The sequence below is a fragment of the Mytilus trossulus genome, chromosome 1, assembly GCF_036588685.1.
Source record: "Mytilus trossulus isolate FHL-02 chromosome 1, PNRI_Mtr1.1.1.hap1, whole genome shotgun sequence".
NCBI lineage: Eukaryota > Metazoa > Mollusca > Bivalvia > Mytilida > Mytilidae > Mytilus > Mytilus trossulus.
The window spans coordinates 73,623,768-73,639,068 of record NC_086373.1 but is presented as its reverse complement, the minus strand read 5'-3'; the positions used below and the strand labels follow the sequence as shown (position 1 = coordinate 73,639,068).

General features: G+C 31.1%; 1 protein-coding gene across 13 annotated transcripts in view; it reads right to left on the bottom strand.

The window, feature by feature from the left end:
• Positions 1 to 15,281, bottom strand: part of LOC134684573 (protein polybromo-1-like) — a 46,512-nt gene extending 31,231 nt beyond the window's left edge. For 11 of the 13 annotated variants that reach the window (XM_063543871.1, XM_063543947.1, XM_063543893.1 and 8 more), the window contains exons 1-14: positions 15,178 to 15,281; positions 13,551 to 13,689; positions 12,558 to 12,655; positions 11,330 to 11,477; positions 10,757 to 10,951; positions 9,875 to 9,994; positions 8,564 to 8,731; positions 8,091 to 8,179; positions 7,401 to 7,685; positions 6,492 to 6,561; positions 5,737 to 5,835; positions 5,192 to 5,248; positions 3,533 to 3,586; positions 154 to 318 (exon numbers count right to left, since the gene is read on the bottom strand). In XM_063543871.1, the coding sequence (XP_063399941.1) occupies positions 154 to 318; positions 3,533 to 3,586; positions 5,192 to 5,248; positions 5,737 to 5,835; positions 6,492 to 6,561; positions 7,401 to 7,685; positions 8,091 to 8,179; positions 8,564 to 8,731; positions 9,875 to 9,994; positions 10,757 to 10,951; positions 11,330 to 11,477; positions 12,558 to 12,655; positions 13,551 to 13,682 (1,680 nt within the window). In that variant the 5' untranslated portion in view covers positions 13,683 to 13,689; positions 15,178 to 15,281. Of the gene's footprint in view, positions 1 to 153; positions 319 to 3,532; positions 3,587 to 5,191; positions 5,249 to 5,736; positions 5,836 to 6,491; positions 6,562 to 7,400; positions 7,686 to 8,090; positions 8,180 to 8,563; positions 8,732 to 9,874; positions 9,995 to 10,756; positions 10,952 to 11,329; positions 11,478 to 12,557; positions 12,656 to 13,550; positions 13,690 to 14,972; positions 14,992 to 15,177 lie in introns of those variants that run through there. The other 2 variants (XM_063543879.1, XM_063543927.1) reach the window with 2 other exon arrangements.
• Positions 15,282 to 15,301: the final 20 nt, after the last annotated feature.

The window sequence follows — 15,301 nt, the reverse complement described above, 5'->3', positions numbered from 1 at the left end:
TATGACAGAATGGAAAATTAACATTTTTCAAACTCAAAATAAGAGTCTTAAGAATCTCCTTCCAAAGAAAAGATGATTGCATCAATGGATTTATTCAAAATAATCATATTCTTCATCATAAAATTCTTGTTGGTAAAATAGACTTCTCCTTACATTGTAATCAAAGACACATTTATACAATGTCATTAATCGTTTCCTGAGAACATCAGGATTAGGTTTACGTCCAGGACGTTTCTTCTCAGCCTCGGGAATTCTTCCAGGTTTCTTTATAGGGATACTTTGAAGACTGTCCTCCTCAAATAGCTCACGAGATACTTTCTGAAAAAAGTCAAATACATTTTTCAAGATTGTAAGATATTACAAAAATGCACCACTTTTAAAATTATAATTATACACTATGTGGATTATGCAAGAAAATGTGGTTCCAAGTTTTCTTATGACAATAATCTACATGAACATTATTCATCATTTAAACATCTCTCATAAGTGACATAGAAAAACCATCAAACCTTGACCTATAAATATTGGATCAACTGTTACATAAGATTTCATTTCTTTGAGGCAAAGTTGATCTTCCACAGTTTTGCAGTTCTATATTTGACCTGTTTCCCTTACTGTACAATATTGCTACACACAGACATAATGAAATGTTATAAATGCATATTTCTCAAGGTTAATTTTAATTTAATATGAAGCTTAGGCTAGATTTAGATTACACTTCATGAAAACACAGGCTAGAGATTCACCACTCTAAGATAATTAAAGAGAACAAGTCATATATATATATGATGATTTTTTATTGTCTTTAGTATTAATCTGATGGAATTAGCTTAAAATTATGACTTTTGTGAATAAAAATGTATTTTTTTTATATATGTTGAGCCTTATAAGTAACTATGGTCAATCTTTTGATTTTCAGATTTCCTGTTTGGCAGTGAAAATCTTTATAATGTTGCCAAGCCTTTTTCTTGAACCCATTTAAAACTCTAATTTACTCAAACTTACTTTTTCACATTATTTAGATTCTATTTTTTTAATTTATAAATCGTGCAATATTCAGCTCACTCATATCTATACCAAGAATAAAGCAAACTGCATGACTAGTTCCAAAACACGCACAAAATATGTATTAAACAACATTGCAGATCTCAAATGGTATGTTAACAAAGAACATGTATATCATATGTAATATATTGCTTATTCAAAAGATGCAAGCACAAGATGAAAATCTGCCTTCTTTAGTTAGAAACCCTTCAAATTTAATTTGATGTGTCTTTACATCAAATAATATGAATGTAGGTCACAGTAACTAGCTTTTGATGTGTGAATGTTATTCAAATGCAGTCTTCACGACGAGTGGCAGCCCTGGCAGCCCAGGCTGGTAAAATTGCTATCGCGCCTGTAAAATTCAGACCTACAGGCCAACAGAATCTAACTAAAAAATTTCAAAAATTGAGCTGCGGGCCTGTAGATTTAGAAGTTCAGCGTTAAGACTGCAAATGCATCATTTTGGCAAGTAATATGGTTTTGGGTTAATTAGTTGAATATCTTCGTCAGCAATTGTGTATTTAAAGGCATATTAATATTAGTACACAATACAAAAGTCAATATATAAAAATATGCTGCCATAGTCAGAAAATCAGTACATTGAGAAAATTTCAGAATGATACATATAATTACAAATAAATAGAAGAATAAATATTAAATGAAAGTGCTGGACAGCAACCAGGCCATCGACCTTCAAATCAGCCAATACTTCATAATTGAAGAATCTGTTTGTTATCAACAATGAAGCAAAGCATCTCCTTATTTTAAGTGATTCAGGTTAGAGGAATCTTCTTGCCATGACCACAATCACATGTTTGCCCTCCAACATCTCAAGAGCAACTCAATTTCCCTCAACATCTTCTCCTTCAATAACCTCTATCCACAAAACATTATAATTTGAAGAAAAACAAATAAATATCTTATTTTTTTCTCTAAATGTAACACAAATTTATTGATAAAAAAAGAATACCGGAATTGACATCTGAACAACCAATTAATGCCATAAATGACTTCAAGCACCATTTACAAAGTCTCGAGATCTAACATTCTAATTATTATTAAATCAATTTACATGTAAAATATCATGCCACAAAATACATTGTTAATATCAAATATGCAAAAAGAATGAGTCAAGTAAGATTAATATTGTAATTCAATGAATAGAATTAGCATGCAAAATATCAATTTTGAATTATTGGGTTTTCATAGAGGATTTCATGATGAATATGAATGCTGAAATAAATATCTGGAGCTGACATGTCAGTTGTCCTTTAGTATTTAATGTTAATCATTATCATTATGCTTAGTTTCTTCTATTATCTGTTCTAAATTCAGAATCAGACTTCTTTTAAGCAGAATCTTACTGTGTATTTATTTATTCCACATTGGCTAGATGTATAAGGGGAGGGTTGAAAACTTACAAAAAATGTTGAACCCTTTCTTTTTTTGCACCTGTCTAAAGTCAGGAACTTCTAACCTTTTGTTAATTATCTTGTGTGTTTTTTTAAATCTTAGTGTGGCCTCCATTTTTCTGTACCAGTATACACTATTGTAAAGGGGCCAGATAAAGCCTGCCTCTGGGTACAATTTATTCTCACTGTGATGAAGACCAATTGTTTTTCATTTTAGATATAATTTTCCACAATACTGCATTTCAATTTCATTAAAATCAGCTGTTAGTTTTTGCTATGACATTCTCCACCATAGAGGGAGTGTAGAATATCACATGGGGACATTTTAATCAAATTGACTACATTTGATACAGGAACCAAAAAACAGCTGTCTTATTAACATATCATATAAAAGTTGGAATATAAAAACTATCTTTAATTTTGTTTCAACTGTCAAAAGTCATTCAATAAAAATATAAATATTAGTCAGAATTTTCTTCTCAATTGAATGCCTAAATCATCTTATTACATCCAAAAACATAAGTTGTCAAAATACTTTCAGCATGTTATTCCATCAATAAGTAAAATAATTGAATACTAACTACAAAGGTTGCTTTCATGGTCACATTACATAATTTCTCATACATTTATACACATTGGAAACTATAATTCTAAATAAAACATTCTAAACTGAAACAAACACAGCATTAATCAAATTATATGATATTCAAAATATATGCAAAAAACAAAGAAGAAAGATCTAATCTACTACAACACTCAAAGCAAATAAAAAATACTGTCTCAGACAACTCTTATCTAAATAAATAGGATCCATATTGAATCAAATTTGTACCTCACTGCAGCTTTAAAATAGGCTCTACAAAAGCATTGAGATGAGGAAGCTCCAGAACAAAAGTTCTATGGGGCAGCGTACTTATAATCTCACAGATATTTGAAATACATGGTCAAAAATGTTATCAGTTTTTAACAGATATATATCTTAACTATGTAATTATATGTAAGCTATTGATTCAATATGAACAAAAATTGGTATCTGGACAAAGTATCTAAAGCAAGACAACATCACCACTCACCGGGATACAGGGCACCTCAAAATCAACGCTATTATCATCTAGTATACTAAAGTCCTATAGTGAACAAGATATATAGGAAGATAAAGTATGTGGTGGAAACTAAAACTAGGCTAAAAAATCAACTTTAAAATAACAAAAAATATATTAGAGAAATAAAATGTCATAATTAAACAAGTTTTTTTTAAGTCTTTATGCCTTACCTGATTAATGTATATGAATAATTCTGTATTATTCTTAATTAATAGCCATTGCTGTGAATTTTACAGAACATGTATTCATGAACTACAGCAAAATTTAAGATTAGACAAAAAAGAAATAACAAAGTCAGGGTAACATCTTTGTCCTTAGATAAGGTAATACAAAAATAACTTTAGGATAAATTATTATAAGTCAGATATTGCATGAAGTATGCTTGCTAACCTGTCATCAACTCATATTACTGACAGTTGTTTCCTCAAAATTTGACAGTTATTATGCTAAAATGAATTGTCCCCAGATTTTATTTAAATATTTTATATGACAGAGACCTGGACCTGCGGTTAATTTTTAGTTACTTCTGTCCTTTGTTAAGGGACAACATCAAAAATTCAATGTAGGATAAAAAACTTAATTCACATAGTTTTTCCACTGACCCCACCCCTTTTTTAACTTAATTTGGGAATAATTGATTGACCAATAGGGATATATGTAAAAATTGATTTTATATATACAAAACTTGCAGAATCTTAACCCCACCCCCAAACTATTTGATTTAAGTTTTTTTCCTACATCGATCTTTTGATGTCATTCCTAAGTTTTTGAGATAAAAACCAAAAACTGCTGTTCTATAACCATGTTTGTTTATTTATCACATTCCTGGATACAATTTTAAAACTAAATACCCTAAGGACCAGTAGGTTTAAGTTTTTTAAACATTTCCCTCAGCTGTTTCCTAGAAAAAGACTTTTAAAAAGTTTAAGATAATAGATGTCAGAGACGTCAAGTGATGAAAAAGCTCAAATGGCATTTAAGGAACTATTTGAACTAAAAATCATCATAAATATTAATCAAATATCTAAAATTAAGAATTAAAGTAGATCCAAAACCTGAAAATACTATTATATTTAAAATATAATGGCAATAATTTTGAGTGTTCATTATAATATCGATATCTACTTCAAATCTTGTCATTACATTTAAAATGAACATTATTTGTTACTGAGCATTATGATAACTATGGCAATCTGACTACAAAACTAAAGTAAAGTTTTGAATTAATTTTCTACATTATCAACTGGCCATTTAAATAATCTCTTCTCATTTTCATTGGTTTAATTATTACCGATAATGAAATATTGCAATTTCCATTTTTTAGCATTTCATTTTTCATTCTTCTACATGTATTATGTTTTGAGAATTATCAATCAGATATTGTACATGTTTGCACTTCACATAAAGTTTAAATACCCTAAGATCTTTATACCCCATTTTTCATTGTGTACAACTGCACACAAACAGCACATGCATTAGTTTGCCAAGCAGTGTGTGCTGCAGACACAGTGTGTACATGACATTAGCCTGTGTGGTTGATTTTGGACTACTAATAAACATGTCATGCTATGATTCATGTAGGATTTTTTTCTGAACGTTGACATTTTATGTATACATTGTTATACTAACCTTTCCATCCAAATCCTTTTTCTTGTCATATAAAACTTTTTGTAATATCACAGCATCCTATAAAGAAATAAACAATGTTTACCGGTACCTCAGAAAATTTCTTTCAAAACAAATCAAATAAACAAACTATTTTAATTATCTAATGACGCATTCAATAATTTTGCTTATATATCTAAGACATGCTCCAGACAACATTATTCATTAAATAAAAGAGATAAGACCCTGTATGTACACAAGTTATGTTTTAGGCTCAAAATATCCTTCAATCAGGATTTGACCTTTGATTTATAATGGTTTACTTTTACAAATTGTGACTTGCGTGGAGAGTTGTCTCATTGCTGATACCAAATCTTCTTATATCTGTTGAACATCTGAAAGATTCTACTGTTATAGAATTTATAATTCTGATCAACTTTTGAATAAAAGGGGCCAAAAAAAGTGAAAATATCATACAGACTCCTTAATAACAAATGATATACATGTATAACATTTACTGGTATTTGTAATATTTGTTCTGAAAGCAAGTTATATTGTCCGTTACATACCTGGTGGATTTTAGACTCCTCTTTATTATACTGTTTAGCATTTTCAAACACAAGGTTCAAATCTGTGGCTATTTTCTCAATTGTTCTGTACTGTTTATACTGAAATTTTTAATCATGTTTTAGTAAATTTTCAAATGATGATATCAATTCTGTAAAACAACCAATAAAACTTTTGTTTTTTATGAAAATGTGTAGTTCTGTCCAGGTCCGTCTTTTCAATCATGTGATTCGAATACAAAATATATATGCTTTTACTATTTCCATAAGTTTTTAATAAATCTTTGTAATAAAAGAAAACTTTGTACATTCATCTATTACTTTTATTTTGATAGAAAAGAAACACCACAACACAGAATCTTTCACAATAAAATTCAGCCTCTTATTTTTTAAAATATTAAAAACATTAAGAAAATGCAATCATACTTGCATTATTAAAGAGAAGTATATTTTTCAAATTTTCTACACCATATGGTTGGACATAATGTTATATAACAAAAGAATGAATCTGAACACATGAATGCTCCAGCTCACTACTTGCATATTTCGAAAAATCTAGAATGATAAATGACTCACAAGGAGGAGGCATAATTTTTTTCAGCATTATGGGAATCCATTATAAAAAACTGAAAAATTTACTAAAGGAATATTATTTCTCTAGTTTTCCAATGTTTGCCAAAAAGTGATGAAATTTGTTTTGCATAGAACATTTAAACCATGTGGTCAATAATGGTCATTATAACTTAAAACATGCTAACCTTAATCTTCTTTCTGATATTTGCTAATGACATTGGTCTGTCTATTTCGTCATAATAGTCTGGATAAAACCTGAAATACAAAATCAAAAGTAATGAATACATGAGAACAACTAGAAAACTGACATGACAGCAAGGGCCCTGCCTTGACAATTTTGTTCAAGGTACAGAAGAAAAAAAATAACATTAATTCAAACAAAGCAATACATGTTCACCCTTCATTGTCATTGGCAGTTTATGCAGCATTCATACAAATGAGAGGTTTAACTAGCTATCAAACCTGTTTAATCCACCATTTTCTACATTACAAAATGCCTGTACTAATTAAGGAATATGACAGTTGTTATCCATTTATTTCATGTCTTTGAGCTTTTGATTTTGCCATTTGATTCTGGATTTCCATTTTGAATTTCTCGCAGAGTTCAGTTTTTTTATGATTTTACTTTTCATGGATTCCATGATACATGAGAAAAAGGGAAATCTTCATAGACAGAAAAAATATTACAGTCATTCCTTAAATAAACAATAAAATATAAAATTAATGAAACCATTATTTTCAAATTCTCAAATCAATGATAGATGTCCTTATAAACCACAAAAATTGATACCCAAAAATAAAATAACTTCAGTAAACACAGTAAAATATTATGATTCAATTTATCATATCCTATTCTACCTAAATAATGAACACTGTATCAATAAGAACAGAAATCTAGGCATAACACTTGTATTTTGAAATTATCTTAACTTTCAGATTGTTAACATCACATGTACACTTGTGTACAATGAAAGTAAAAATAAATTTACTATCTTATTTCATAGATAAAATCTCTACTCTGCATGAAGTTAAAAGAAGTATTATATTTTCTAATTTATAGTTCAGTATGAACAAGTGTATATTTATATATTAACCTTCTGCTTGGCAGTTTGACAAATGGTTCATAAATTGTCTGTCCATTAGCATCGCGGAAAGCTTTGACAGCATTAAATATTGTCCAGAAAGGGCTCTCATTATCTTCTGATGCCACTGTCTCAGCCCCAGAATCATCATCATATTCCATCTGACTATTTTCTAGCATGCTATCCTCATCCTCATCAATATCATCGTATTGGACCTGAGGTACATCATCGTCTGTTGGGTACTGTAAATCAGCACATATATCTGTCATCTTTATTATCATCTTAGTTTCTCTTTTCCTTAAATTAAAAGATTACATTCTTGATAATACATCAATTGGCCATGGATGCACACTAAGTAATATTCTACTAGATAAAAGTTCCACTATAAAGGAAATGGCAGCGATATGTTTTTAGTTACATACATGTAATATGTACAGGTCATTAAGAGAAATTTTCAAAATTCTTTTCTATTCAATTGTAAATAAAAAAAATCTCCTCAATAAGAAGTAAAAGACTTTTAAATGATTTCAGCATTTTGCAAAGTACTGGTTATTCAAAACAAAGCAATTTATTTTAAGGCAGAGCATAGGATAAAGATAACTAATCCCCATAAGGCAAACATAATGCGCCTGTTTGAACAATTCTACTGTATATTTGTGTAACATAGAACACAGTGATATTTTATTTCAAGATTAACCTTACTTCTTTCTATCAGACAATGGAAGCTGTGCTCTTTTAGTTTGTAGTTCTATCTTTTTATTTTGAACAATTTTCTTTATGGTACAAGCATCCTGAAATAAATATAAAATACATATAATAAAGCATATAATTTTTAAAAGCATCGGGCAAAAATAGTACCATCTGTTCTTAAAACTTTGGAGATGTTGTTGTACAAGGCGTTGTATCACAAATACCTTATTATGTAAAACTAAAAATTGTTCAACACATATGTAGACTTAATTTGACTTATATTTGTAAAATCAACTTTACAATGAATATCTGTATTAAGTTTCATGTTGATATCACCACAACTGCATGGTACGTAGTAAACTACCTGAAACCCATAAAATCATCTATGGCAATGACAGACGAACAGGAACATGATGGCCTCTTTTAACCTATGGTGGAATAAAAATGTTTACAACTATAATGTCCTAGGATTTATTAAATAGTACCTTATATATGAGTGACTTGGGTTCATTGAAAGTTTTGGCATTCTTCACCATTTGCAACAGATCTCTTTCAACTTCATCTAATGTCCTGTAGCGACCATGTTTTATATTCTGTGCAACCATCTTAAGGTCAACTGGTTGTTTTATTATCTGGTAGTACTCTGGATATTTCTGAAATACATAATAATGATGGTAAATTATAAAAAAGGTATCAATAAAAGGCTAGTTTGTCTACAAGGGCAATTCATGTAAAACAAGTGAAACTGCGAGCTACTGCTCACTGATGATACCCCCGCCGCAAGTAGATAACATTAATAGTGTAAAAATATGCAAGTGTTTGGTAAACAGGAAGTTGCCGGGTGATGAATGTGAAAACGCATCACACAATATAGCTGACTTATATAAATCCTGAAACCAAATTTCAGAAATCCTTGTATTGTAGTTCCTGAGAAAAATGTGACGAAAATTTTCAACTTGGCTATCATGTGTAAAATCATACAAGTGTTCGGTAAACAGGAAGTTGTCGAGTGATGAATCTGAAAATGCATCACACTGTATAGCTGACTTATATAAATCATGAAACCAAATTTCAGAAATCCTTGTATTGTAGTTCCTGAGAAAAATGTGACGAAAATTTTCAACTTGGCTATCATGTGTAAAATCATACAAGTGTTCGGTAAACAGGAAGTTGTCGAGTGATGAATCTGAAAACGCATCACACAGTATAGCTGACTTATGTAAATCCTAAAACCAAATTTCAGAAATCCTTGTATTGTAGTTTCTGAGAAAAATGTGACGAAAATTTTCAACTTGGCTATCATGTGTAAAAACATACAAGTGTTTGGTAAACAGGAAGTTGTCAAGTGCTCAATCTGAAAACGCATCACACGGTAAAGCTGACTTAGATTAACCCTGAAACCAAATTTCAGAAATCCTTGTATTTTAGTTCCTGAGAAAAATGTGACGAAAGTTTCATGGGACGGACGGACTGATGGACGGACGGACGCACGGACTGACAGACAGAGGTAAAACAGTATACCCCCCTTTTTTAAAGCGGGGTTATAAAAATACCTAGGGGTTTACCATTAACTCAATTTTAATTGTTTTAATATGTTATAAATCAACATATTAAAATGAAACTGAGAAAATACTAAACGGTCAAGGCAAACTAAAATTACATAATCTGACTTGCATAAGTCTCCTTTCTATCTGACTTGTTATGTCCCAGCTCAGATGGTATGAAACACTGTACTTATTAAGATATTTTTGTAACAAAGTATATATGAAAGTTTTAAAATTATAATGTAAACTTACTGATTTGGGAGGTAGTAACTGGAACACAGTACTAATATCCCTATCATTATCCTTGGCTGTCACCACAGATCCAAATAAAGCCTCAAAATCTTCAGGGTCATCCAGCTGATCATCTAATATCTGAAGTAGAATAAACCTATAATCAATTACTTTAAAACATGGACAAACATTTGATACTATTTAAAATTAAGAACCTTTAAGAACACACTCATATACCCAATGCCCCCCACATGTCACTAGGCAAACAAAATCTTACCATATTCCTAAGGAGAAAAACTCACACAAGCTCCTACAAAATCAATTGATAAATATTTCTTCTACAAATCTACATGCTATGTCCTCATTTACTGTAAAGTTTCATGAAATTCTTCTGTTGTGTGGTTTCAAAGGAGTTGCACTGACAACTAAGGCTTTTTTTGACAACTAAGGCTTTTCTAACTCAGGAGTAGATTACCTTAGCTGTATTTGGTAATACTTTTATTTTTGGTCCTCAATGCTCTTCAACTTTGTACTTTATTATGCCTTTTAAACATTTTTTGATTCCAGCGTCACTGATGAGTCTTATGTAGACGAAATGCGCGTCTGGCGTAAATATAAAATTTTAATCCTTGTATCTATGATGAGTTTATTTTTTATGACAAACTATTGCAGTAGTATCTATAAGTCACAATTCTAAGCTTTATTGAACACAAAAGAGGCCTTTATTTATGGATAACTACACTACATCTCATATATAATAACTAAAACATTGAGGAAAGTTGAGGCAAAATTATATTAAATTCAACCAAATGGTTTCAAGAGTTCTTTGAAACCGATTAGACAAGGTAAGCAAGATACCAAGACAATGATTCAAATACAAGTATGAAATATAGATATGCAGACCTTGGTATCATCACTTTTTTCTTCTTCATCTTCATCATCATCATCACCCTCCATAGTAGAAACTTTTCTCAAACTTCTACGTCTTCCTGGATCTTGTTTAGATGATTCTCCTAATGCTTCAGCTATCAGGTCATTTCTCGTGTTGACGTACAAATCCCACAAATCACAAGCATCCTTATATTCTTGGGTAGTTTTCTAGAATAATTTAAAAATTAATGTTATCATATCTATAATGGTGAATACATGATATGTACTTCTACATTTAGTGTTGTTTAGTGTTACCCCCAGTTGTTTTTCCTGAGTTGTTTTAGAACTTGAACTTTTCATACGTCATACTTTTCTTAGAACTTGCTTTGGCCCATGAAACCTATAATCATTTATTGTCATGTGGGAATCGTAACCTCAATGATTTATTTTTTAAGAGGCTGTCTAGTTAGGTTGTTGAATCATTCCATCATACCCTGTAGTAGGGTTTTGATTGTAGAATACAGGCACATATGTAAAAAACAACTTTATATATAGTATGATTTTGATGTTATAAAACTGACAAACATCATCACATGTAACAAGTACCTTGTAGTATATTTTTGCATTAGTAATCATCAGTTCCATATCAGCTGTTAACTGTTCTATTTCTTCATACTCTTCTGTTTTCAGTTTATGGCCTATCTGTAGGAGATCTATAGGTGTTGATACTACTTCATAGTAGTCTGCTGCAGTTCTACAAATAATCGAATTATTGTACATGTAATTTAGTTTACACCTTATGTATCAACACAAAAATCATAGTATGTCAGTAAAAAGAGGCTGTCAAATTGACATTAAACACGATTTTCCTGCATGAAGGATATTCGAAAATCTTGTCCCCCCCTCCCCCCGGACTGGATCAAGTAAAAAAAATAAATGCTCTTTTCAGCTTTCAGAAATTTGATATAAGGCCAAAAACAAGCGAATATCACTTTGTCCAACTTAGAGGTCTACAACTCAATAAACGATGTAAGCTAAAATGTGAAAATAAATTTGATCTTCATTTAGTCACAGAAAGAAACATATCTCAAAGAAAAATCAAAACAGTTTCAACTTATAGATAAAGGAAGATGTGGAGTGAGTGCCAATGAGACAACTCTCCATCCAAATAACAATTTTAAAAAAAAAAGAAGAAAGTAAACCATTATAGGTCAATGTACAGCCTTCAACACGGAGCCTTGGCTCACACCGAACAACAAGCTATAAAGGGTTCCAAAATTACTAGTGTAAAACCATTCAAACGGGAAAACCACAGTTATCAACTTACAACAACATTGTTTGGCAGACGATCAGCCATTGTACATTTAATTAAATAACCAATATTTTCCTTAAAAATCCGGTTTCAAATCCTTTCTGCATCTTCCTTTCATCACATAATAAAGGGATAACATCAATGGACAAAATTAATGTTAATTTTGTGTATAAGAACATTTTTTTATTCTTTTTCATTTCAGATTTCTTGTTTTTAAGTTGGCTAATAACAAAGTCAGTGTGACTAAATATTGCACCCACTATGTACTCTCTCTTTTGTAAGTGGTGTTTATCTTACATCAGATAGAACCAAAATGACATTTTTTACTTTTAATGGTAAGGGAAAAGGAAATGACTGATTTCAGATACACCAGAAAAAACACTCTTGTTACTCTCTTTTTGAAACGAAGTTTTTTTACAAAGGACCCATAACCTGACATTCAATTACATCTAGATCTATTTGATATTTTTAAACTGGATCAATATCCCAACAAGATTCTTAAATCAAAACTCTATGACTCACCTTCTTTTAGGTGCCCTGATAAAAGTTTCACAGAGAAAGCGGCTATCATCTGTTTTATGATTACGAATTGTTTCATACAGCTCTTGACAAATCTCAGTCTACAACGAATGTAAATTTTCATGAAATATTATATATATCATTGTATATTAATAATTCTAACATGACGTCCTTCAAACGCTTTGAGTACACACCTACAGGTGGTAAAATGCATGTCACTAATTCAGTTTGCTCCATTTTTTTACGTGAATTTAATAGTGTGTTTATTTCTGGGAATGGCAAATATTTGCCTCCACCTAGAGCGCTTCGATCCAAAAGAATTGACGTATTTGACCTATTAGAATCGAAATAATTCATGGGGGCTTGAATATATCTAGATTTTACCACGGTTTGTCCCTTTATGCCAATATTTTATCCCTTGCTATCGCTCAGGGTAAATTATTTGTCATAAAGGGCCAACCAGTGGTAAAAGCACAATATATTCAAGCCCCCTTGAATAATTTCTTAATTAATATGTACATCTAGAATACAGATCTATCTTCAGTTTTGAAATATATTCAAATGCAAACCCTGCTATAAACATATATACATTGTAATGCTCTGGCATCCTCCAGGTTTTTAGGAGTTTATAAGATACATGTACACTTTGGAGTCTACTACACACATTCTCCATTTCAAATGTACAAATGCTTACTCCAAATAGTTTTGTCATAAATTGATTGATTTATAAAATCTATTTCTTCATTCTTGTATAACTTCAATCTGACATCTGGAATTGCCATATTTTAGTTTTTCATTCAGCATCAGATAGAGTGATTTTTAACTTAATCAATTGGTTTTTTACTTAAATACAATGTTCTGACAAACAACAAATTTTTGGTGTTGCAGAAAAAAATAATGAAGTTTGTTTAAAAAAACAACATAAAAGATTGGATTAAAAGATTTTTCAATCAATAACAAAATACATTTTTCCTACTCTTAGTAAACGGTACTTACTGGACTGTAATGTGGTGATTTTTTACGTCTCTTAGTTTGACTTGATGGACCAGCTGGGGGACCAGGAGATTCTTCTCTATCTTCACTCTGCTGTTCACCAATGGCCGATATTCTTTTTCTTTTAGCTCCCATATTCTATCTAAAATGTAATTAAAAAAATAGAAATTAAAAGATCCTTTAAAGAGCCATCTAAGCCCCGCTCACAAGCACAATGCCCTCCACAATGGCATGACCCAAACAGGAAGTTGTGTACATGTAAATGACTGTTGTTCCCGAATTGGACTAAATAGCGATCATAAGGTGTATACACCAGACACTCAAATCAATCCATGTGTTCGTAGATAGTAGATGTTTTTGTGTCCTGTTAAATTGTTCCTTTTAAAAGTTTTGGATTCTCATAAATTCTATGTATAACTTTTGGACTAGTTTGAATCTCGGTCTATTTCTGTAATTTATTCTTACATACTTTTGATTTTTTAACCCTGCATGCGTACATTGCCTATGTAAATTTTAAAATTGTTTGTATGCACATTGAACGTCAAATTTATGTGACGTATATAATTTTTCTGACGTCAGACACTCAAATCAATCCATGTGTTCGTAGATAGTAGATGTTTTTGTGTCCTGTTAAATTGTTCCTTTTGAAATTGTTATACGATGATGACTGATGTACCCATATTTTGACTATTTTATTAATTGTGACTGTTTATGTAACGCATCATGTAAATGTAGCGGAATTTGATGAGACTGTTATTAAAGTGAGAGGGTTAGCGCTATAGAACCAGGTTTAATCCACCATTTTCTACATTTGAAAATGCCTGTACCAAGTCAGGAATATGACAGTTCTTGTCCATTCGTTTTTGATGCATTTTGTTTTTTTGATTTTGCCATGTGATTATGGACTTTCCAAATTGATTTTCCTCTGAGTTCAGTATTTTTGTGATTTTACTTTTGGCTATTAGCCTACTGGGCTGGCCGACCTGGCCGCTTGACCTTTTGACGCATACAACAATCACTTTTCCATAGTGGCGTCAGATATTTTGTTTTATGATGTTAAAATTTAACGGGAACCTGATTGATATCCAGTAATGGCGGACAAATAGCGATAACGTGTATTGGTATTGCATATAAAAAAATATAATCTAATAATTGAACTGGAATTTGAATAAAAAATGGGTGCGAAAGTGTAGGGTGGGAACGTGTTGGGCCTGAAAGTGTATTGACTATTGGGCATGAGAGGACCTGATAACTGTGGGGGCAGGCAGACACTGGCACTGCCTTTTTTGTTATAGTTATTTTTTCTGTTAGTGTTATTCAACAGCATCATGCTGGGCCTTATGGAATTCGTGTTAATTCAGCTCAAGCCTCAAAATTCCACTGTGTCTATTGTATAAAACATGTTCAAGACAAGCAAAATCTTACAAACTTGTATGACAATAAAAATGCTTCAAAATCAAGGCCTAAACTGTAGCCCGTATAGGTTGTTTTTTGGATTACTGCTTCATTTTCCGTAAAGCACATTTACTGATATTTGATTCTTGGATATTTATCATCAATTTGAAACTAGATTTATCCAAAATTTAGGTTTTTTGCATTGTTTTTGTAATCATTTGTTGTGTTTTCTTACTTTTCTTTGTGACAGACGCCGTCCATCAGCGTCAATGTGGTGCTTGCATCGTCTGATTCAGTTTTGTGTTTGTTTACAGTGCGCGGTGATGAGGGAAATTTAATCAAAATAAATGTTTTTTTCT